The sequence below is a fragment of the Rhinopithecus roxellana genome, chromosome 5 (genome assembly GCF_007565055.1).
Source record: "Rhinopithecus roxellana isolate Shanxi Qingling chromosome 5, ASM756505v1, whole genome shotgun sequence".
NCBI classification, from domain to species: domain Eukaryota; kingdom Metazoa; phylum Chordata; class Mammalia; order Primates; family Cercopithecidae; genus Rhinopithecus; species Rhinopithecus roxellana.
Window position 1 is genome coordinate 109,898,778 of NC_044553.1, and position 23,545 is coordinate 109,922,322.

Genomic DNA, 23,545 nt, shown 5'->3' on the forward strand with positions numbered 1-23,545 from the left:
AAGTTCATCCACAGGGACTCCAGCAAGAAGAGGTCTGGCCTGGGTCAGGGGACCTGGCTTCTGGCTCCATCTCTATCACATGCTGGGTAACAGGTCACCAGGCCTCAGTTTCCTTTCTGAGTGAGGACTGACAGTGAGGACTGATGCTCTCACACTAGCAACAGCTTCCTCTGTGTTGGCTGGACATTGTGCATGGGCCTGTGCCTTTGTGAGTGATGTGGTAGAGGTTTTGGGGAGAAAGAATCAGGAAGACTTCTCTGTGCTTCTGAACTCTCCCCAGTACAGGCTAGTTTTATGGGATAAAGCAAAGCTATGGAGCTCAAGCTGCTATTCCTGATAAGGAGAAAGTGCTCTAAGACCCAGGATAGGAGGCACCCAGGTCTCCTGCGTGCCAGCCTGGGATGTGGAAGGGAGCAGCCAGGAGGCAGAGAACCAGGGCAGAGCCACATCCATGTTGCCCATGGCCGTGCCTAGCAGGTGCAGGTATTTTCTTCTCCCATCTCAGTGCTGGTCTCCCAGGGGTGGCTGTGACCAGAAGTCACACACGGAGTGATTTTGAAATGGATCTCTGGTTTTACAGCTCCAGAGATGTGAAATGGGTGAATGGTGGAGCTACACTCATGTGGCTCTTCAATGGCACAGTGAAAAAAGCAAGCGAGATGGAGCCAGACAGCCTGGGTTCAATGCCAGATCTGATTTAATCTGTGACCTGAGGCAGTAACTTCCCCTCTCTGAGCCTCAGTTTCCTCGAGGATTGGAGGGGCCCAGTACTACCCACAACATGACATTACTTTTAAGACCTAACAGGCTAACAACAAGGGCTTTGCACATGGTGGCCCTGAACAAATATTTGTTTTGACCTGGCTTCCCAGCATCCCAGAAGAGGCAACCCTCTCCAAACCCCACCTCCCTAGTGGAGTCTCAAAGGACAGGGTTTTCTGAACGGGAAGGAAGAGTTTCTCTAGGCAGTAGAGGGTTAAAAGCTGGGCCTACGATTCCTGCCTGGAGCTGCCCCCTCCCCGCCAGCTGTCTGAACCCCTGAATTATAGATTTGTTTGCTCCTGGCCTGGTGAGCAAGACCTAGGAGGTACTGGGAGCCAGGCCTACTCCAGGGTCACCTGAGGGTAGGGCCACTGGGCCAGATGCGCCTCCTCGCTCTACATGCAGACACACAAACACCAGGAGTCCCCTCCCAGTTCTGACTGCGTGCCCACATTCACAGATATAACCTGTACACAAAGTCTATGCACAGACTACACATCTCCAAACCCCATCTACACAGCAGACACACACAGAGCAAGCACACATCGAAATACACAAAGAAATCATCAGATGACACACCCTGAGACATACTTAGAACTCCCCTCCCCACCCAGACACATGCAGGCAGGATGGGCAGAGGCTCCCGACATAAGGATACAGCCACAATCATAATTGTCATAATTAACACATAGAGTACTTACTCTGTGCTAGGTGTTGCTCTAAGCCCTTTCCAGAGAACAGTTTATTTAATTATTACAAAATAGAGATAGCTACAATTATTATACCTCCATTTTACAGATGAGGAAACTGAGGGAAGGAGAATTAAAATAAGATGCCGGAGGTCACACTGGTGGCCTGGCACAGCCTCAGGCACAGATACCCACCCCCTCGCTCTTGTCCCCCATTTACATAAACACATTCCTTCAAATGCAGCATCCCCCAACCCCTGACCCGCCTGCACACACTCAGGGTGAGTGCTCTTTGGGGGACTGTTGACTAAAGAAGCAAGAAATGGCCTATTGGCCAAGGGGTGGTAAGCTGTAACAAGAGCCGGACCGGTGGCCGGGCGCGGTGGCTCACGCCTGTAAATCCCAGCATTTTGGGAAGCCGAGGCGGGCGGATCAGGAGGTCAGGAGTTCGAGACCAGTCTGACCAACATGGTGAAACCCGGTTTCTCCTAAAAATACAAAAATTAGCCGGGCGTGGTGGCGCTCGCCTGTAATCTCAGCTATTCAGGAGACTGAGGAAGGAGAATCGCTTGAACCCGGGAGGCGGAGGTTGCAGTGAGCTGAAATCGCACCATTACACTCCAGTCTGGGCGACAGAGCGAGACTCTGTCGCAACAAGAAAAAAAAAAAAAAAAAAAAAAAAGAGCCGGACCGGTGAGAAGACTAGACCTTCTAAAGGTAGAGGCGGAGGTCAAAAGCCTGACACTACTGTACCGGGCTTAAAGCGCTCGGCCCAGCGCCGGGCCGGTGAGGAACGTTCACCGTGGACCATGGTCAAATAATATTAGCGTGCACTTGGGGCCTCGCCCTGGCCCTCGGCAAAGCCTGGGCCTGCGATCTTGGCTACACCCGTTTCGAGGCCAACCAACCTCATGCTCTTAGTAGAACGGCAGTAGCGACTGCGCTCTCAGGCCCACAAGCCCGAAGGTCTGGGCCAGGGTCTGGAATGGCGGTGGAGACACTTTATCCGCAGGCGTTTCACCTCGCGCCCCACCCAGGCACACACCAAGTTCTTGGTACTCCTTTTACTGGGAAAACAAGAACAGACACCATGGTTGGATAAATGTTATTTATAATTAATGGGCCGGTCTTTGAACCCTTTCAAACAAAACCCACAGCGATTTCTTTGAAAGAAAGAATGCCTGGACTCTGCTCAGAACTCTCAGATTTTCTCAGGACCAACGAGCCGCCGCCTCGCAGATAGCACTGTAAATTACCCAGCGTCTCATGTTCGTTTCTGATTATTTGCATTGCAGTGGGTTTGCGAAATGAAGCACAAGAGTTTAGAAAAATCGTTTATTTTGGAAATAGGACACGCAATCGACCCCAGCAGTGTTCCTAGAAGGAGCTATGCCATTTGGGTGGGGGAAAAATGAGGGGGCGGGGGAGTCCATGTTACATTTAAAACAACAATCAAAAGCAAAACAAAACAACAACAAAAAAAGGAGGTGGAGGAGGAGGAGGTGGTGGTGGAGGAGAGAGAGGAGGGGCAGCAGCAGCGGCGGCAGCAGCAAGGATGGAGCCAGTACCCGTCCCAGTCCCGGGTGAGCGCATTTGGATCTGGGTTCTGGCTCAACCCACTTAATGCCCCAATCGGAAGTTTTCTACAGGTTGTGCGGACAGGAAAGTTTAAATAGAGTTTATCAGAACCCAGGTGGTCATTCTCTACCCTCTCTCTCTAGCTTGGACCCAAAGAACAAAGGCACATGAGAGGAGAAAGGTGACCAGCTGGACGATGACGGTCACGTCCAATTGGACCCTCTTGTCTTCGGCTCTCTTGTCCTGAGAGTGGGTTTTATTTTTTTTTAAATTTATGTAAGAAGGAGCTCTTAAAGGAGGGCCACCTCCACTCTCAGGTATCCATCACTCAGCTCCAGCGCGCCTGGGAAAACCGCCCCGAAAGTCCAAGAGGAAGCTCAGAGTTGTAACGGCCGCGGAGACAGCTAGGCGGTGACGCAAGGTCCAGTCCAGATTGCCAGACCCGGGGCGGGAGAGAGGATCCTTGTAGGTTTCGGAGGTGGGGGGGCTGCACTCCATTGTTCATTCCGGGCCAATCAGGGTTGGCCCACTTCCTCCCAGCCAATCTCCCTTCACCCCCAGCCTCCCACCCAACCCACCCCGCCCATCAGCCCCCGGTACCCATCACCTCCCCCGCATCCCCCGGCAGTTCTGGGGAAGCTTCGTGACGCCACAGGTCCCGCCCCCAGCTCCGGCCCGGGGCGAGTGCGTGTTGACGTCATGCTGCGTGCCGGCCGGTGCGGAATCGCTCCCTCAACTCCGCGGGGCAGTAGGAGTTAGTTAGCAAAGAGCCGAGGCCGGACGCGCGACCCTCGTCCTTCTGCCCCTGGCCGCACACTTTGCGCACATCTCTTTTTCTGCATGGTGGATATTATTTTTCATTATCCTTTTCTGGGTGCTATGGGTGATCATTCCAAGAGTAAGTCTTTCTGTGTGTGTGTGGGGTGGGGTGTGTGTGTGTGCTTAATATGCAAAATTTCTAATGCAGAAAAATGTTTAGTGGATTCTACAAGTGGCTTCTGTTTGTCAGGATAGTTTAAGAGAGGAAAAACGAATGCATATCTCCTGCAGGACTGCTTATCTTTGGGAATCCTGTTGTTTTATTTTATAAGTAAACACTGTTTCTCAAGCCGGCTGGGATGACTTCGGGCTGCGAAATCTGCTTCTGTTTTGCGCAAAGGCAATTAGGTTTGATTTAGGGATGTGGGCTTTTTTTTTTTTTTTTTTTTTTTTTTTTGGTTGTTGTTTGTTTGCATTTCGGTGTTTCAAAGCTAGGAAGCTTTCTCTCGCTTGCTCTGGGATATTTAAACTAAGAAATGTCTGAGAGGATGAGCGGGGACTGCCGAAAGACGATGTGTCTGTGTTGGGATAAGAGGCAGCCGCTGTGAGTGGGAGTGTGTGAGCGGAAATGCCGGGACAGCACCGTTAGGTGTTGATGTCCAGGCTACCGCAGTGCCTGTGTATTTACTCTCTTCTTAGTTTCGTGTTAGCGTTTAGTTTCAAGACACGTCGACAAAACGACTGTGATTAATGAATGTACTAGCGAAATATTTGGGGGTGGGGGACAGAAGAAACCTTCAGCAATCCAGAAGATACTGGTTTTTCGTTTCCAATGCTCTGGACCTTTAGAGAGCTCATCACCTTTCCTTATGGTCGCAAGTCTTGAAAGAAAGCGAGAGAGCAAGCGGGTTGGGTTGGGGCTGGAGTGGCAGAGGCCGGCCGGGGTCCCGGCAGTCAGGCCTGACGCGGCCCCGCGCCCTTCCCCGGCAGAGAAGCCCGGGACGGCCATGTGCGTGGGCTGCGGGAGTCAGATCCACGACCAGTTTATCCTGCGGGTGTCGCCCGACCTCGAGTGGCACGCTGCCTGCCTCAAGTGCGCCGAGTGCAGCCAGTACCTGGACGAGACGTGCACGTGCTTCGTGAGAGACGGGAAGACCTACTGCAAGCGGGACTATGTCAGGTGAGGCCGGCGGGAACGCGGGCTGGGCCACCGCGCGCCGGGGCTGGGGATGGCGGCCTGCCCGCGCGCCCCGGCCCTGCCCGGTGAGAAGGCCATCCGCATCCCGCATAGGTGCCGCAGCGCGCCCCCGGGCCCGGGAATGCCCGCAGGAGGGTCACCGCAGTCCCCTGGTGGGCCACAAACTGTCCTGGGCGCGCGCCGGGGCCGGTAGCAGCCGGGGAGATGAGGGCTGCCGCAGGCCCAGCGCTGACACCGCTGTGCCTTGGGCCCGCAGGCTGTTTGGCATTAAGTGCACCAAGTGCCAGGTGGGCTTCAGCAGCAGCGACCTGGTGATGAGGGCGCGGGACAGCGTGTACCACATCGAGTGCTTCCGCTGCTCCGTGTGCAGCCGCCAGCTGCTGCCTGGGGACGAGTTCTCGCTGCGGGAGCACGAGCTGCTCTGTCGCGCAGACCACGGCCTCCTGCTCGAGCGCGCCGCTGCCGGCAGCCCGCGCAGCCCCGGCCCGCTCCCCGGCTCCCGCGGCCTGCATCTGCCAGGTAAGCGCGGGGCCTGCCCGGGGTGAGCGGGGGGGTGCTTGCGTGCTTGTGTCCCTAACGAGAAGTTGTCAGTTGTGTGTGGTTGGGTCTGCCGGGATGTTTTTCTGTATTAGTGCGGAACTGTGTGCTGGGAAAAAGGCTGTGTGTGTTCTCGTGTGCCCGGGAGAAACTGCGTGCGTATGAGTGAGCACCGGGAATTGTGCAGAATCGTGTTCTCCATGACCAGGAACATGCAGGGCACAGTGCTAGGAGCAGAATAGTGGATGACAACAGGGAATATTAAGTGGTGTCCGTCTTGGGGCTTGTATTAGGAATTTCTTGGAGGAATATGTGTTATTGTCAGAGGGGAAGGTTTGCTCAGGGGTATTTGTGTAAGTAACGCAGCTCCCAACTGGGAGCTGGGCAGGGGCTTGGTCGGCCACGAGCCAAGAACCCAACAAAGAGGGGTTTTTGCCGTCTTGTTTTGAGGCCCAGTTTGATGAACAATTTAGCCAGGTTCTTCTGGTGGAGGGGGAGTGTTATCAATGCATATTGGACTCTCACTGGAATATTCTGGGTCCTAATCAGTAGCTGCCCAGAGATGGGGTCTGAGTGTATAATGGGCAGGTAGGGCTGAACAGAAACAGCCGTGCCTCCGCCCCAAGCAGGGCAGTTTCCCCCAGGTAGCCATAGGCCTGCAGCACAGATCCGCAGACCAGGCTGGGCCTCTCGGTGCTGTGTGGCCTTGCCCCACTCCTCCCCTCTCTGGATTTCCACTTCCTCCCTACAGAAAGAGGAAATTGGGCTGGATGGGCTATTTATAAATATTTGTCCAGACCTAGAAATGAGTGGAGGGGAACATAAACCTAAATGGTGCAGTATAGATCCAAGGTGTGTAGGTCAGGAATGTAGAATGGAGATGTGAAATGGGAGGAAGCGGGTATTCAGTGCACCCCCATCTGGGATCTCGGAGAGGCTCCCCTTTGTTTGTTTCGGGCTTCAGGCTGCAGGCTCTGGAATCAGTCACTGTTTCCCTGGGATGGAGAGAACCTGGGGCCAAGCGAGGAGAGTGCCAGCGGCTGTTCACCAGCGTGGTGGGTGGGTGGCCACTGGGCTGGGGAACCTGGAGCCTTGAGGAAGGAGACCGGGGCGGAAGCCCAAGGGCAGGCAGGAAGGAACTGTTGCAGGCCCTGGAGGCCCGTCCATAACCCTGGATGAGTCTTCTACACATGTACCCTTCTACACATGTGCCCTGTCCAAATGGGCTCTGAAGGAGGGAAGGGCCCTCGTAGGCCCCCGGGATATGCGCACCTTCCACCCAGTCCCCTGAGCAGCACCTCGCCACGGGTCCACGTCGTTCCCTTTCCCTCTCCAGAGTTCTGGGCGAGCCTCTTTCCTCTTCCTCTGAAACTCCGACTTCTTCCGGAGGGCTTCGCTCGTTCCGAGGGTCCTGTGACTGGAAGAGGCACATCCCTGAGCGGCCACTCCCTCCCCGCAGCGGCCTGTCGCCGAGCTCCCTCGCCCTGCTTGAGCTCGCGAGAGATCGCTGCGGGGCAGTCCGGCCGGGAGCGAGAGAAAGAACGAAAATGCACAGCTCTCTCCGCGTAAGGCGAACAGATGGAGAGGAAGACGAACAATTAAACGAAATAAACAAAATAAAACAGAAACGAAATCGGGCCCCGGGGGGCTCGGCCACCCGGAGGTTGGGCTCCGGGCGGGTGGGTGGCGGCCCCTCGCTAACCTCTGGCCCCACCCTGTCCTGGCAGACGCTGGGTCGGGCAGGCAGCCCGCGTTGCGCCCGCACGTGCACAAGCAGACGGAGAAGACGACCCGCGTGCGGACTGTGCTGAACGAGAAGCAGCTGCACACTCTGCGGACCTGCTACGCCGCCAACCCGCGGCCCGACGCTCTCATGAAGGAGCAGCTGGTGGAGATGACCGGCCTGAGCCCGCGGGTCATCCGCGTCTGGTTCCAGAACAAACGCTGCAAGGACAAGAAGAAATCCATTCTCATGAAGCAGCTGCAGCAGCAGCAGCACAGCGACAAGACGGTGAGCGGCCGCGGGGCCGAAGGCTCGAGTTGGGTGGGGCCTGCGCTTCCACCGCGGTATCTGTGTGCCCTTTTCTGGGCGAGCCCTGGGAGATCCAGGGAGAACTGGGCGCTCCAGATGGTGTATGTCTGTGCCTTCAGAGCTAGGCTTCCCTTGGATTTGGGGCTTCCTATTTTGTCTGGGATCGGGGTTTCTCCTTGCCCCAGCTGCAGCCCCACATGCGGGTCCCGGGCGCTGCGCGGAGCCCGCGGCGGCATGGCTGTGTGCAGCGCCCGCCAGTCGGGCTGGTGGGTTGTGTCCCTCTGTCGGCAGCTGCAGAAGGGTGGGAGTGCAGGCCTTGCCTTTCCTCACCGGGTGGTTGGCTCCCAGCACCAAGGCTGACCTATCGTGGCAAGTTTGCAACCCCCGCAGATCCCCAGTGGAGAAAGAGGGCTCTTCCGATGCGGTCGAGTGTGCACCTCCCCACAAAGTAATGCAGACCCTAAATCACTGAGGGCCTGGAGCTCCGGTCTCAAAGGTGGCACAAAAGGCCAGACCTAACTCGAGCACCCAAGGCCTTCTGCTTGCCCCACAGAGCCTTCAGGGACTGACCGGCACGCCCCTGGTGGCGGGCAGCCCCATCCGCCATGAGAACGCTGTGCAGGGCAGCGCAGTGGAGGTGCAGACGTACCAGCCGCCGTGGAAGGCGCTCAGCGAATTTGCCCTCCAGAGCGACCTGGACCAACCCGCCTTCCAGCAGCTGGTGAGGCCCTGCCCTACCTGCCCCGACCTCGGTACTCTGCGGGTTGGGGATTTAGCCACTTAGCCTGGCAGAGAGGGGAGGGGGTAGCCTTGGGCTGAGGGGCTGGGGACAGCCCTAGGCGGTGGGGGAGGGGGAACAGTGGCGGGCTCTGAAACCTCACCTCGGCCCATTACGCACCCTAAACCAGGTCTCCCTGGATTAAAGTGCGCACAAGAGAGGTCGCAGGATTAACCAACCCGCTCCCCCCGCCCTAATCCCGCCCTGCGTACGCCTGGGGACCTGGCTTCCTCCTCCGCCGGGCTTGCTCTCAGCCGGCGACCGGTCCCCAAGGGACATTCCCCGACTCGGAGCACGCGGCCCTGGAGCACCAGCTCGGGTGCCCCTTCACCTGCCTCTTCCCGGTGTTTCCGCTGTCCCAGGTCTCCTTCTCCGAGTCCGGTTCCCTAGGCAACTCCTCCGGCAGCGACGTGACCTCCCTGTCCTCGCAGCTCCCGGACACCCCCAACAGTATGGTGCCGAGTCCCGTGGAGACGTGAGGGGGACCCCTCCCTGCCAGCCTGCGGACCTCGCATGCTCCCTGCATGAGACTCACCCATGCTCAGGCCATTCCAGTTCCGAAAGCTCTCTCGCCTTCGTGATTATTCTATTGTTATTTATGAGAGAGGACCGAGAGAAACGGTCTGGACGGCCCAAGGCGCCAGGATGCAACCTGCTTTCACCAGATGGCAGACCTCTGCTCCGAGGACTCTACTTTTTCAAAACCAGAATTTGGGATTTACCAGAGTTAGCTCTGCCCTCTCCTCTCCGCGTAGCCGCCGCTCTGTCCCTCCACGCCCCACCTGTATCCCCACCTCGGCCGGCCCCGAGCTCGCCCACGTGGATCCCCGCCCTGCCCCCGCTCCGTGCTCCCTGGCGTCTTCGCCGGGGCTCTAGCGGAGAAGAGGAAGGGGATAAGTCAGAGGAACAGACACTCAAACTCCCAAAGCGCATGACTGCTGGGAAACAGTAGAAACCAGACTTGCCTTGAAAGTGTTTAAGTTATTCCACGGAGGACAGAGTGTGTGAGCCTTTGCCGAACAAACAAACGTAAGTTATTGTTATTTATTGTGAGAACAGCCAGTTCACAGTGGGACTCGTATTTTGATCTTAATAAAATATAATAACCCGGTGCGACGCTGCTCCCGTGTGCTTTTGGCGCGGCGGGAGTGCCGGAGGAGGCACGTCCACCAGTCTGGCTGCCGTCGGCTGCCGGGGCTCCGCGTGCTGCGGCCTGGGCAGGCCGGGTGGGGATTGGGCGCGGCCGAGGGGTGGGCTGGGCGCATGCGCGCTGAGGCCCTCGCAGAGGCAGGCCTGCCCCACTGGCGACCCCTGGGCAACTGGCGGTGGAGACCCGCGGGCGGGAGGCGGGACTCATTTAGGCGGGAGACCTGCAACGCTCGTGGCAGCTGAGCAGCGGACTCCGGCCTAGGGTCATGCCGGCGAGGGCGTGCCCCGCTCCCGGAACCGGCCTTGGCCTGGCGCCTGCCGAGCTCCTAGCCCCACTCTCGTTCGGCGCTGCCAGCCCTCCCGGCGCTTCCTTCCCCCGCGGTCCGCGGCCCTGAGTGAGGCTCGAAGCCCCGCGCGCTGCCTCTAGCCCTGCGGCCCAGCAGCAAGGCCGACCTCGGCCAGACCGGGCGGCCGTGACGTGCCGTGCTCCGCGCTGTTCCCGGAGTGGATGCGCGACGTGATCAATCCGCGGCATTTATTAATTCCCCAGTCTAGACAGAGGCGGGGCCGGGCGGCGGCTGCTTATCTGCGTTTGGCATCACCTGCAAGCGATACACCGAGGGGCCGCAACGAGCCCCCGCTAGGAGGGCGGCTGCCGGGAAAATAAGTCCACCCAGAACCAGTCTGGCGTGTCCTTGGTTTATTTTCTTTCCAGACCGAAGTGGAGGGGGTCGGGGTGGCCTGGGTGGGAGGGGGGCTGGGAATGGCCCCTGGATATGCCGTGCCCAGGTCACTTGGTGTGACATTTCAAACCCCTGTGACTTGTTTTCTTGAAAACCGGCTTTAGTGATCGCAGGAAATAACCGAGAGATACTGAATCTCCAGTAGGCCCCCGGGCAAGCGCGCACACACAAAAGCAAAAAACCCAAAAAGAAAGAAAGAGAAGAAGAAGAAGAAAAAAAAACCCATGGAGGCTCAGGTTTTACTCTTCACAGATATTTAACCCTTTGGCAGCTTGGGACAGTTCTTTTCTAATACCAGCCTTCACCGCTGCTGTAAGAACCTCTGGCGTTGAGTTGCCGTTTCCTGGTCCCTGAGTTAAGGGACCCATAAGCGTATCCTTTGTCCAAGGTTGTTTTGAAAGTGGGCAACGCCCTCACTGGGTAGGGGATGGTTGCCATCTTAGCTTAGGTAGAGGCTGGCAAGGAAAACGTGTCTGCGAGGCCATGTAGTCTTTAGAGAAGTAGGTGCCTTCTGTTAACCATGGCTACTTGGATGGCCAGAGGCCACTGTGGGTTTTTCAGCAGCGCTTTTGGCAGAATTCCTTCACACTCCCGCCACCCCACTTCCAGATGATAGAAGGCTTGCTGGCGATTACTGAAAGAAAATGGGAGGAGGTGGGAAAATGGAGCTGCATTTATATTTTACTTTCTGAATGTCAAGGTGACGCTAGCACAAATATTAAAGGGAACATTTCTTTGGGATATGGGAAATGGTGCTGCAAACTTAGAGATAAGGCAAGAGATACGCAGAGTTAATGAGGACCAGCTTTACCTCTCAAGTGCCCAGAAATGGCTTTAATAATCAGGTCTGGGTTCTTTGAGGCTTCCTTCCTTTAACGTAGACCATTCCTTCCCAAACAGAAATACAGATTTCTTTTACCTTCTGGCTGGCCATTAGACAGGGGGCTAAAACTTCCAATAAATCTCACTTTCAAAAACTTCTGATTTATCCAGAATATTTGGGTTTTCTTATTTTTTATTAAAAAGGAAATAACAGGTTATTGAATACAGAATTTCATTAATGGTTAGCTCTGAATTTTTGCTTTTGACAGATTGCAGTGTTTTAACGCTATGAATGGAACCATCTAACACTAGTTATCTCTTAACATCTAATTCGTTATCTCTTTCCTCATCATCCATGAATCAAAAATCGAATTTCTCTTTTTGATATTTATATGATTGTGTCTTTTTTGAATACTGGGAAGTTACTTAGATAAAAGTGGTTATTGTGTGTTAAGATTCCTGCATCTCTCTGTATCACCGTATAAAACATTACAAGCTTTTCTCTCCCATAGTTGCTACCCACCTAAAGGGGTGCATCGTTTTCTCTCTGGGTTTCCAGGGAAAGGGTTCAACTCCGAAGCCTTATTACAATGGTCCCTAGTGAGGTGTCACATCTATGCTTGGTTAGTTACATTAATAAATATCAGTTTTACTGGTTTCCAGGTCATCTTTAAACATTTTCTGTAATACAGTAGGGATTTCCCCATAAATTAAATTACCTGTAACAATTACAAGTGTTGTATTTTATGCTTACTGAACTTTTAACATTAGATACCCAGTTGTGTAGTAAAAACTCAATTCAATAAAAGAGGCCATAGGTGGAAAGTGGGAGTTATTTAGCTAGATTCACTTTAGAATATGATTTTCTCAGAAGACTTAACTATTAATTTGGATAGCTCTATGCAATTGAGGCAGGAAAGGGATTCCCAGACATGGAAAATTTATGGCTGTAAGTTTTTACACAAAATTTAATACATATTGAAAGACTGCATAATTCTGGGAAATTCAGTCCCTGTGGCAGTATTTCCAACAAACTTTAATATTTAATGGATTGTGGAACAGAAATCAGGGTTTATGTTTTGAATATGGAATAACAAAGCTCATTTTTGTCAGCTGCAAATACAGCGTTTAAATGAATATTGTCTAAGATCGTTCTCTAGAAAATTTGAGGTTCTACCTCTTCTGCCTAGGGGAGGACATAGATGGCCATACATTTAGTTAACTGTGCTTTCTCATGGGTGTTCACCCAAGAGAGCAAGAGAATTAGCCAAATAGCGGCATGCTGGAGAGAGAAACAATCTGCAGAGAAGCTCCCAGTGGAGTGGTGATCAAAGCAGGAAATTCAGAGTTTATTAAGCTGATGCGGGAAAGATTAGAGGCTTTTAAATCGGGGTCTGATGGATGTAAAAGTAAACTTTCTTGAAAATACTGGGATTCAGTGCAGTTATGAGGATTGAGTGGCCAAGTACAGACTGGCACCTTGTTGATGGAGACTGTGCATGAAAGATGCAGATGAATAGAGCTAGACTGAGAGTAGTAATGAGAGCAAGAAAGGGCACAACCAGGAAATACTCCATTGGGATCCAGATGTGGAGTTGGGTGGGGAGCGGCTCAATGTATAAAGCACATTCGGGGCCCCAGCAACAATCCTGCCAGAGAGGCGGGAGTGCGAGGTGAATCTAGCGGTCCGCCTCGGTGCCTCCTGGTCCAGAAGGTCAGAGCCAACGGGGAGGGGGTCAAGGCGTGAGCCCAGGAGCCGGCAGGAGCTCAGGAAGGCCGGTTCCCCGTTGGGAAAGAGCGTGTTTAAGGCGTGGTTTGAGAGTAGCTAACTGGAGACCCCCGTGTTCGGGCGTGGGGGGAGGGAGCAGGGACGAGGAAGTGGAATAATAGGGGATTGTGAGGAGTAATTTCTTCCCAGATTACCGAGACTCAAGACTTCCCAGAGAGTGGCAAAGAGCCCTGGAAGAAATAACCCAGGAAGGCCGCGGTTCGGACCGAGGCTTCCCAGGGCCAGGTTCAGGGTTCGAGGTGCCAGCCCCGCGACTGCTGGAGTCTGGAGGACGGGAGAGTGGCCGGGCCCAAAGCTGCGGCTCTGACGTCCAGTTGCGCGTCTGGGGCAGCGTGTCCCGTAGGGCTCCGGGGGAAGGGAGCCGCTGCCGCTGCGGGGAATTGGCTTGGGCAACGCCGCTGAGCGTTCGAACGTCGCTGCCCCCGGGCCTCGGGCAGCCTCTCCTACCTGACTCAAATTCTGGGCTTAAAGCCCGGGGGAATTTGTCGCTTTCACACCGAACAGGCCCAGTCGCACCGTCAACTTCACAGGCTGGACCCAGCAGAGGCCTTTCGCCTCCGCCCAGCGGTCTCCGCTGCGGCCCCTCAGCCTCGGAAGAACCGGGGGGCGGCCCTCGCCCCGGGAGAAAGCAACCTGTGGGGGCACTGCGTCCTTGCAAGCTGCAACGAGACGCGGCCGCGCTCACCTGGGCGTTGCGCTCCCTCAAGCCCCGGAGAGTTTAGAAGCCGGAAAAGCCCAGGGAGCTGGAGCTTAAATTGTCCGGGCCGGGCCAGGGCGCCCGAAAGCAGCGAACACGAGACTCCCAGGAACCGCGTGCGCCGGGAGGCACCGTGGCGCTCCCGGGCCGGAGCCGCGCAGGCTGCCGGCTGGGTGGGGCCTGGGTTTGCTTCTCACTCCTCCTCCTCTCCGGGACGAAGGGGCAATGAGATCGTTCAATTAAATGTTTAATTGCGAATTCTGGTATGCTTTCTGGGAGGTTAGTCACAGCTGTCTCAATTATTTATGGCTTCTGGCAAATTTCCGACCAGATAAGTATATTCTATTGTGAAGCGTCTTGCAGGAAATCTTATAAATACTTGATGATTCCTTTCAGCTGCAAGGATGCTGCGTCCACGCCTCGAGAGCGCGGGGCCAGCGAGCTTTGGGAACTCCTGTTCCAGGTGTGGAAGGAGCCTGCGGCCGACACCTGCCTCCTTCCCCCGGGGTCGCTCGCTGGGCCCGCGGCAGTCCCCGCCCGGGAGGAGCATTGGGGGCGCCACGGGCCACCCCTCGGCCTCGCAGGCGCGGAGCTCAGCCCGGCCCTGCGGCTCCGGGAGTTGCTGAGCACCCGCGGCCGGCGGCTGGAGTCCTGGGTCCCGCTCCCCGGTGCCCGGCGGCGGAGTCGCCACGCAAGGCGGGAGGGGTGGCCCTAGAGCCCGTCCCTCTAGTTTGGAGCTACCTGTCCCCGCCCTCGAGCCGGAGCGCGGCGCTGGAGACCCGCGGGGTGGGGGCTTGGCTGGGCTGAGCCCCGGAGACGCCAGGGTCCCGCGGCGGCTGGGGCGCCGATCGCATAGGGAGGAGCTCCTTTTTTTTTTTTTTTTAAACCAGACCTTTAAATTTTCTGTTTTCAAAGAAGTAAAATATAGCAAATATGTAACCCGGCAGCTCTGTGAGGCTCCAAATAAGAAGGGTCCAGAACACTAGGTGGGTAAGTTTGATTTTGAAAAACATAAAACTTCTGTATTTTCCAGTCCCTCCCCCCTCCGTAGTCTCCGAGTCGAATACATTTTCACATCTTTTTTTTCCCAACCGGATCTTTTTTCTTGGTAATGTTTGATCATTATCTGACAGAAATTACTACTGATATCACTCAGTGAACGGCTTAGCACTGACCGTGGGCTTAAAGGTGGAGAAACGATGAGAACAAGACATGAAAAGGTCAACATCTCCAGGCAGACACTGAGAAGTGGAGTTGTGTGAAACTCATTCAGAACCATTTCGACCTTTTGTGTGACTTTTACTTCAGCGTTGCTTTATTTCACAACCATGAGAGAAAATACTCTAGGGTGATTCACTAGGACACATCTTTTTTATCACTAATTTTTACTTAGGAGAATAATTTCGGCTTGGCAATGCCAAGAGAAGTTCTCAGAATTATCCGCGAGGAGAGAGGTTCCCAGGCAGACCAATGAATACAATGCCCTAAGTTGATTTCAAATAGTCCCCAAACATATTATGTAGTCAGAATGTAAAAGTGTTGCAAATATCTTTACCGTAGACCTTTAAAAGTTAAATTTAGAGCAGGTAAACTTTAATTAAGTCTTTATTTAAGATACTTCAAGGGGTGGAGTTAACATTTTTCTTTCAGATTTGTATTTCCTTAACATGAAAAGTCAACAATGAAAACAGAATAAGTTATTTTATTACAAGAACAAAACAGACTTGCTAATTTTATGTCTACTTTCACCAATATTACAAATGCAAAGTATATATTATCATTAGATGGAAGTTATCAAACTCCAAGATATTTTGCATAAATGAAATACACTCAACTTGCAAAATTAGCAAGTAGAACATTCAAGTATCTACAGTCATAAATAGTGTAAAGTACATGCCATATCTACAGTGTGGGGAGAGTATAAACATGTGAAAATGAGTTCTTAAGGAACAATTAGAATGTTTGTTTGAACAATTTAAAATATTAACAAGGGTACTCAAATACAGAATCAACCAAAACATTTATTTATTTTTTCTCTTTTTTCAAGAAAAACTGTCGAGCTTCTTCCCAGGCCTGCTGAGGAAATCTGTTAGCCAGCTCAAGATAGTCTTGGGAACCAAGGCATTTCCCTGAGGGGGAAAAAAAGAGAAAAAAGTGAAATAAAAGAGGGTTAAATTCTTTGAAGATTCATAAATTAAACTTATTTTGATATCTGAGTATAAAATGGAGATACCCCCTTCAAATAAACCATGACACATTTTAGGTAAATAAGGTGATTGATCTATGTGTATCAATCTATCTGTAGTATAAAATATATGACATATTTTAACCACAATCCAGTTTGTGCTTTAACATATTCAGACATTAACTCTTACAGAAATTACAAAAAAAGATGTTTTTGGACTCCACAATGAGAAAAAAATTAGCAACCAGGCAAGCACAGTGGTGCATGCCTGTAGTTCCAGCTATTTGGAAGGCTGCAGTAGGGGGACTGCTTAAGCCCAGGAGTTAGAGGCTATAGTTTGCTATGATCGCACCTGTGAGTAGTGACTGCACTCCAGGATAGGCAACATAGACCCTGTCTCAAAAAAAAAAAAAAAAAAAAAAAAAAAAAAAAAAGCAAACAAACTAAAATGACAGGCCTATATTCTATCCTTAAGTTAGCCATGAAAGGGGAAAACTTTATGTAAATGATGACGTTTTCTGAAAGTCTATTTAATTTAAAACATGAATGTAGTTTAAGTATATCTTTAAAATTATTCAAATCTGGCACTGCCTATCTAACAAAGCAGTAGGAATGAATGATAGGAGCTGTACTGGCCAGTGGCATAGGTAAAGTAAACAATTGCAGCTAGACAGGCAGTGGGTATTTGAAAACCAAAATTCTTCCTGGGCAGTAGGAATGTGGTGTTACCAAGAGCTGCTTTTATACTTAAAGGTTTACCTGGACAATGAACTCAAAATACTTGAGACATTTTATGGGGACTTAATCTAGGCAAAAGGGGAACAAATAATCCAAGTTGCAAACTGGCAACTTAGTGAGGCATCATCATTAAAAAAAAAAAAAAAAAAAAAAAGCAACATATTATGAGCTGTCATTAACATAGTGATGACCCTTTCTGAGCAAAGGAGAGACCAATTCCCTATTTGCTGTTCTGTGAGTTAAGCTACTGTAACTGGGGAAAGCATGAAAATCAGGGAAGATGGTCCCTTGGAAAAGACAGAAGGTTGACTTCCACAGGCCTCAGTCCACCAAGCAGACAGAGGCAGCTTCTGGGACTGTGTCTTCCAGACCATGTAACAAATTGTGACTCATCTTTATGATCAGGAGAAACAGAAAAAAATGCTTATACTTCTTAGTGGCAAACAAAACAAAACAAAACTGCTGTACAATTGAAAATAAGTAAGATTTTTCCAAGCATTTTAATTTATTCAAAATAAAATTGTTTTGTAAGAGTAGTTAACACATTTTGCTGATTTCTCCCAAGTATCCGCCAGTAGTTAAACAAAACAAAACAAAACAAAACCAAAACAAAACAAAACAAAACAAAAAGGGCTGTGACTGGGTCAGGGCAGAACTGAACTTGCAGACTAATTCTTGCTCAGACAAATGGTACCGACAAGGATGCTGACTTGGATTTCTGAAAAGTCGTATAGCCTTCTGTTTAACTTTTCTGGGTGCCTGAGTCAATAAAATGTCTTTTTTTTCCCTTCATGATATTGTAACAGCTTTAGTTATATTTTCTTTGCACTTTTCAACACCTGTCCACTGTACAGGACTTTTTTGTGTGTGTGTGTGAAAGAGTCCAAGGTAACACCTCCCACCCCCACCAAGTAAAGGTTTCTTGGTGGGTACCCTAAAGGGTCCTGCTGGGAGTATACCTCTAAATGGCCACTTTAAAGACTATCAAATTAATGGAAGAATTGAAGAAGATCTGGATTAGGGTCTCATTCATCAGAGATGCTGTCATAACAGCCAAAGAGCAACTTGTACTTCTCAATTACAGTCTGGGTAGCAGAATATTTAAAAAAGTAAAAATGTGGTAACAATTCTAAATCTCTGACTCTGATCACAGCAAACACCCCAGCAGGAATGCTATAGGAAAAAAAAACTTGTAAATCTTTTGCCCTGGACTTTGCCAATTAGATGACTTTTTCTCCATGTAAAACAATTATTTTCAAAACAAAATTTCAAGTACTCGAACTTAGGGGGAAATTGTGGGCTACTATTACTGATAACTTTATTCTGAACATGGATAAGGAACCAGACCTATGTGATTTCAGCATTTATGCGAGTCATGTGGGCCAATATTAATGATCTGGCTCCTGTATCACAAAGCAGCTCTTTAGTGATTATTCACCATTTAATATATCTTGCATGAGATGATTATTATACAAAGATATTTGTGCTTTTCTTTTACTCCCATAGATTTCTATACATATTTGGATGCATTCATGCTTCATAACAAAATTGATTTTTTTACTTACTGAAATATATTTGGTATCTGAATCTCAAATTTTAGGTTATGTATAAAATTGTACATACAATGTAAAAGTTCCAGAGGAAAGGATAAGAAAGATGTTCATTTGGCTAACAAACACATGAAATTTAATTTCAATAGAGACATACCTTTGGGCTGGTAAGGCTGGTTTTCTGCTTGACCTGGAGTCTGTGCCAAATCCTGTATGAGGAGAGAAGTGTTTTTCTATCAATGCTATGAACAGAGAATTTCACTAAGGGTGGTTTTTTTTTTTTTTTTTTTTTTTTTTTTTTTTTTTTTTTTTTTTTTTTGTTGTTGTTGTTGTTGTTGAGACAGAGTCTTGCTCTGTCGCCCAGGCTGGAGTGCAGTGGCCACATCTCAGGTCACTGCAAGCTCCGCCTCCCGGGTTTACGCCATTCTCCTGCCTCAGCCTCCCAAGTAGCTGGGACTATAGGCGCCCACCACCTTGCCCGGCTGGTTTTTTGTATTTTTTTTTTAGTAGAGACGGGGTTTCACTGTGTTAGCCAGGATGGTCTCGATCTCCTGACCTCGTGATCCGCCTGTCTCGGCCTCCCAAAGTGCTGGGATTACAGGGTTGAGCCACCGCGCCCGGCCTAAGGGTGGTTTTAAATATACTTCTGATTCATGCAACCACTTTTGTATGAATATTTTGGGGCCCAAATATAAATGCTGAAGAAACTGATGTTATGTAGTCCAAGTTCTCATAAATTTAAACCAAACAGTAATGACTTACATCTTGCTAAATTATCACCAGGAGACAGCTTGCTGCCTACTTTGGAAATTATAACTTTTTATCTAATAAACTAGAATTTAAGCCAAATTTGCTTTCTTAAAATATCAACAGATTTTGATCATTTTTTAAAAAGTACAAATATAAAAGCCCTATGTATTCTGCAGCTAAATCTTAAAGTCTGGTAATTTTGCATGTAGATGGAAAATGAGAAATGTAAATACAATACGTAAATCTTCAGAAACCTAAGACAATCCGCTCCCATTTTAATATCATTTTCTAGTAACTTAGTTATAATGTAACACATAGAGGCCTTGAGGAACCACTTTATAAACAAAAATCCTATCTATATCCATTCTCTTCAGCACAATTATTCATAGAAAGAAACTTGATTTAACTCCACAAGTCTAATATGCTATCTGAAATAAACTATATAAGAAATTTTTTTAGCATTTACAAAATTTGTGTTAAATATATAGTTTTTTTTGTAATAAAGGTAGACTTAGTACTTTGTGATCAATATCAGATCAACACAAGAAATATATATACTCTTTAGATCCTGATATCATTTGTATCATTATAAGTCATTGTCTATGCAGTTGAAAACATAAGGAACTAAGCTGATACAGATGAAACTGATTTCGCTCAAACATCACTGTCTTTGTTGAGGGTTCTCTGCCCACACCATAAAAACCTGCACATCATCTCCCCGAAGTCCCTAGCTCCTTTTCCGGCCTTACTTTTCTCCACAGCACTTATTGCCATAGCACTTAGCATAGCATCTGACATACTATTTGTTTTACTAATTTTTTTTTCTTTTGCTTGACTGTCCCCACTTTAATCAAAGATCTGTGGAGGCAGGAATTTTTATCTGTTTTATTTGTTGCTGTATTTTGCAGTGCCTAGAGCAGTCAGTGCCCAGCACACTTTACATACTCAGACATTACCTGTTGAATAAAAGAATGAATAATCTGAATTTAGAAAGAGCACATTCTTAAAATTATCCATAATGTATTTGTATTTTCTTTTTTTTTGATGGAGTCTTGCTCTGTCACCCAGGTTGAAGTTCAGTGGCGTGATATTGGCTCACTGCAACCTGGAACTCTCCTGCCTCAGCCTCCCAAGTAGCTGGGATTACAGGTGCCTGCCACCACGGTCAGTTAGTTTTTGTATTTTTAGTAGAGACGGGTTTTACTATATTGGTCAGGCTTGTCTCAAATTTCTGACCTCAAGTGATCTGCCCATCCCGGCCTCCCAAAGTGCTGGGATTACAGATGTGAACCACCACACCCGGCCCATAATGTATTTTCTATTTTATTTACTCCTAAGGCTCTAAAAATATATGAAGAATCCTAAGTGTCGATATGATGTTATATACTATAAAATTTCTTAAGATATTAACTATAAGACAGTTTTTGAAATCCATATTTGTAGATCTGAATATCTTATTTAACTTTTTTTCAGAAAATAAAATGTAGATTCAAACAGAACAATTAAGCTGAACACAAAACTTTTCTAACATAATTGATCTAGTTGTGTTTATTAATTATCTAATACAGGATAGTTTGGAAAATGTAAACTTCGAAATGCTGTCTAAGATGAGGGCTCGGGGAACTCCTTGGCTATCCTCTAGTTCGCAGCCAGCTGGGCACTATCATATCCTTCTGACGGTGATAGATGTATATTCACCAGAATATGGAAGAATACTAATACAGAACTCTGCTTTCTGTTTCATTATTCTGAAGACCAGAAAGTACTATCTACTCATCACATGTGTGTCATGGAGCAAAAACACATCTTATGGTGGAATATTTGAAAGAAATGGGAGATTTTCAGTAAATAATGCTCTACAATGACAAAAAATTTCACAGGATGAGTTAGTAGCAAATGTTAAAGCATAGTCAACTTGGTTTTTCAGTTGACTGAGTTAATTTAGATGTGGAAATAGTACTTTGCTATGGCACTAATTCTGATTCTAGCCCTACAGAATTTAACTGGATCAGAAAAATATAAGGCTGTACTTGAAAGTTGTTTTACATTAAAAAAAATCAATATAACAGGTTTTTATTTTATACATTATGTATATATGAAAATCATATTTATTTAAAAATGTACAACTAGTTTTAATTCATCTTCAGCAATTTTATCTATTTCCTATAGTTAGAATAAAAGCAAGATAAATACAATAGTTAAAGCCTTAAAGAAATCTGGCAGTCTTTTAAAAACATTTCCTGAGTACGGGTTACCAGTTCATTAACTGGAAAAATATCCTTTCCTTGAATTCCTCCAAGTAGAAATTATATAACACCCAATTGCGGTTCCACTAATATTTCAGAAACTATGCTGATATTTTAAAAATTAATTTTAAAGCACATAAATATGTAAAGATTTTAAAAGGTAGTATGGAAAGCAAAAATAAATAGCTGGCTTACTTTTACGTTTCTGTTGCATTAGTTTACACATAAAGCTAGACAATTAGGTATAACGTAGAAGGTACCTGAATGAAAGTGGCCAGTAAAACACAGCTCATCTCTTGCTCCAGAATGATCTTGTTCTGATGGTTGTTGTAACAAGCAGCGATAAGTGAAGGGAACAGTACTTTGATCAGCCGTGGGTCACTGAAATACTGGAAGGGCAACTGGCAGAGCTTCTGCAGCACTGTGGGGTGGCGGCCGGACTGCACTATTACCTGAAATGGAGGAGCAGCCCAGGTCAGCTGCCAAAACGCCCCGGTCTGTCCATCACCCGCCTGCAACAGTGTCGACTAGAACCACGGAAAACATGCTGAAGGAGTGTAAAGAGAAAGACTCCTAACTCCATACCAGAGCTTAATTTAAGTGATACTTGAAAACAGCAGAAAAAAAAAAATCTCATTTCCCAACTTAAGGAAAAGATCCTGAAAGTTTTGCACTCATTTAAAAGTTATTATAATCCATGATGAAAGGTGTAGTTGCCACGGAGTTAAGGACGCCTATGAAATGGATTCAGAATGCACACTGCTTTAACAAAGTTCTCCCCATGCCCCCTTAAAGCAGAGTAGTCATATTCCTTAAAACCTGCAAAGAGCTCACTCACAAGAAAGTAAGGCCCTGCCCACTGCAGTCTTCCCCTAACTTAGCTCACTGAATACACTCAATGCAGACAGATCTATTCTGTATGCAGGTAGGTCCAAGAAAGAAAAGCTAATTCTAAGGAAAATGGGAACAGTTTCAGAAAAAGTTACAGGCTCCAAAAGACCCTTTGTCCAATCTATACTTCTTATCTTTGTTTCCATCAGTGCCACTGAGTCTAAAAGGAGAACTGTTTAGATAAATGAGACTGTTGTCTTGAAGCAGTCTAAGTTTACAACTGTGTACATTTAAAGAAATAGGGCAATGCAACGAATGGGCTTGCAGGGAAGCCCTCTTAATTTACTCCCTAGGCCTCCATGATAAACTAAGAAAGGTCAAAATTAGATCTGTTTCAAGTAACCTTGATTAGAGAGTTCTAATATGAAAGAGCTGGATGACCCAAAGCCCACTTTGTGGTATAGGAGGAAGCTCCTAGAAGATTAGGAACACTGTAAACCTAAGGTCAGAACTGTAAATTGTACTTGGAAAAACAATTTTACAGGTACACACCCAGACAGGGCTACATTCAAATTAAAACCAGAAGGACAGAATGAAATAGCAGAGGCAGGAGAAACATAAATTACAGGGATTTACAAGTTTTCAAAGTACTTTTAACAATACTTTAAGAACACACTCTCAGATGATAATGCAGTTTAGTTTAAGAACAAAATCAACAAAGTAATAGTTCACATATTTTCGTTCAATAGCTAAAATGACATCAAAAGCCTTTAGAGACTGTTGATAGGGACTTGTTAATACCTCCAAATCCAGAAGGAATTTTAAAGACTTGCACTGTGTGACAATTCAGCACATGGCTATGTGCTGCCATTTCTGACTCTGGCTGAGAAGAATATGCCCTGTCATTTACTTTATTGATAAAAGCATTTACTTAAATCTTTATTTTAACTATTAGCCACAAATTTTGTAACACAGCCAAATGGTCACCACATTAGAATTTATGATGATATGATTATTAGAAGTCTTCTTTTTTTCCCCTCCTTGGACAAAAATGAAGAACAAGTTTTTTCTTTAGAACTTCATTATTAAAACCCTATTATTGGAAGATTTGCTAATTGAAAAGATGTTATACTAGCCAGTCTGGCTGGCACAGGTACAATGTTAAAGACAACTCCTGGTTCCTGGCATATCAGCACAGAACATGAAAAGCTTAAATGGAACTTACTCCATTTGGGCTCCTGAACCTCAATGGGGTGAGGCAGAGCCCCTTAGGGACCTGTTGGTTCCCTCAAGGAACAGAGCTAGTTATCAGCTGCCGTTTACAGAGATGACCAGCAGTGCAGTGAGATGACTTGCCATAAGCCATTACTTTTAAATCCCTGGACTGCAGAAGATGCAAATGGATGTAGGCAGTTTGGTTACCTTGGAGTTCCAAGGAGTTTTACCCATTGGACCACCTATGACAGGACTTAACCAGGCTACAGGTAAGGAGTTTACTAGGACTGATAAGAACTCCCAACCCTACCACCCCATGGCTTGGTTATGAGCCAGAATGGGACATCTAGTCTATGCTGTTTTTCCAACCACATTTTAGACATTGTGGAGACAGGATCAGGAGGTTCAGGAAGGGGCCAGCCCTCAGCACTAACACTCAGTGGGCTAATTCAGGTGGGCTTGTGGTACAGAGGGTGGCAGTCTGATGTCATGAGCAC

General features: G+C 48.3%; 2 protein-coding genes across 6 annotated transcripts in view; one reads left to right on the top strand and one right to left on the bottom strand.

Annotated features, from left to right (window-relative positions):
• The first annotated feature begins 3,709 nt into the window (after positions 1–3,709).
• ISL2 (ISL LIM homeobox 2) lies at positions 3,710–9,444 on the top strand. 2 transcript variants are annotated; one of them, XM_010375722.2, is made up of 6 exons: positions 3,710–3,927; positions 4,779–4,968; positions 5,243–5,505; positions 7,251–7,534; positions 8,109–8,276; positions 8,696–9,444. In XM_010375722.2, exons 1-6 carry the CDS (start codon positions 3,870–3,872, stop codon positions 8,810–8,812), a joined length of 1,080 nt encoding a protein of 359 aa, XP_010374024.1. In that variant the 5' UTR covers positions 3,710–3,869; the 3' UTR covers positions 8,813–9,444. The 2 variants fall into 2 exon arrangements, with proteins under 2 accessions (XP_010374024.1, XP_030785580.1); XM_030929720.1 differs by lacking the exon at positions 3,710–3,927 and having other exon boundaries at positions 4,335–4,968.
• Positions 9,445–15,120: 5,676 nt separating this feature from the next.
• SCAPER (S-phase cyclin A associated protein in the ER) overlaps positions 15,121–23,545 on the bottom strand; it is a 587,291-nt gene continuing 578,866 nt past the window's right edge. For all 4 annotated transcript variants that reach the window (XM_030930958.1, XM_030930961.1, XM_030930960.1 and 1 more), the window contains 3 exons: positions 21,263–21,454; positions 18,164–18,215; positions 15,121–15,662 (listed from right to left, as the gene is read on the bottom strand). In XM_030930958.1, coding sequence (XP_030786818.1) covers positions 15,559–15,662; positions 18,164–18,215; positions 21,263–21,454 — 348 coding nt within the window. In that variant the 3' untranslated portion in view covers positions 15,121–15,558. The remainder of the gene's footprint in view (positions 15,663–18,163; positions 18,216–21,262; positions 21,455–23,545) is intronic.

Coding starts and splice junctions, on each gene's coding strand:
- ISL2 (XM_030929720.1), top strand. CDS start 4,658: ATGGTCGCAAGTCTTGAAAGAAAGCGAGAGAGCAAGCGGGTTGGGTTG. Junction 4,969..5,242: donor TGCAAGCGGGACTATGTCAG/GTGAGGCCGGCG, acceptor TTGGGCCCGCAG/GCTGTTTGGCATTAAGTGCA. Junction 7,535..8,108: donor AGCAGCACAGCGACAAGACG/GTGAGCGGCCGC, acceptor CTTGCCCCACAG/AGCCTTCAGGGACTGACCGG.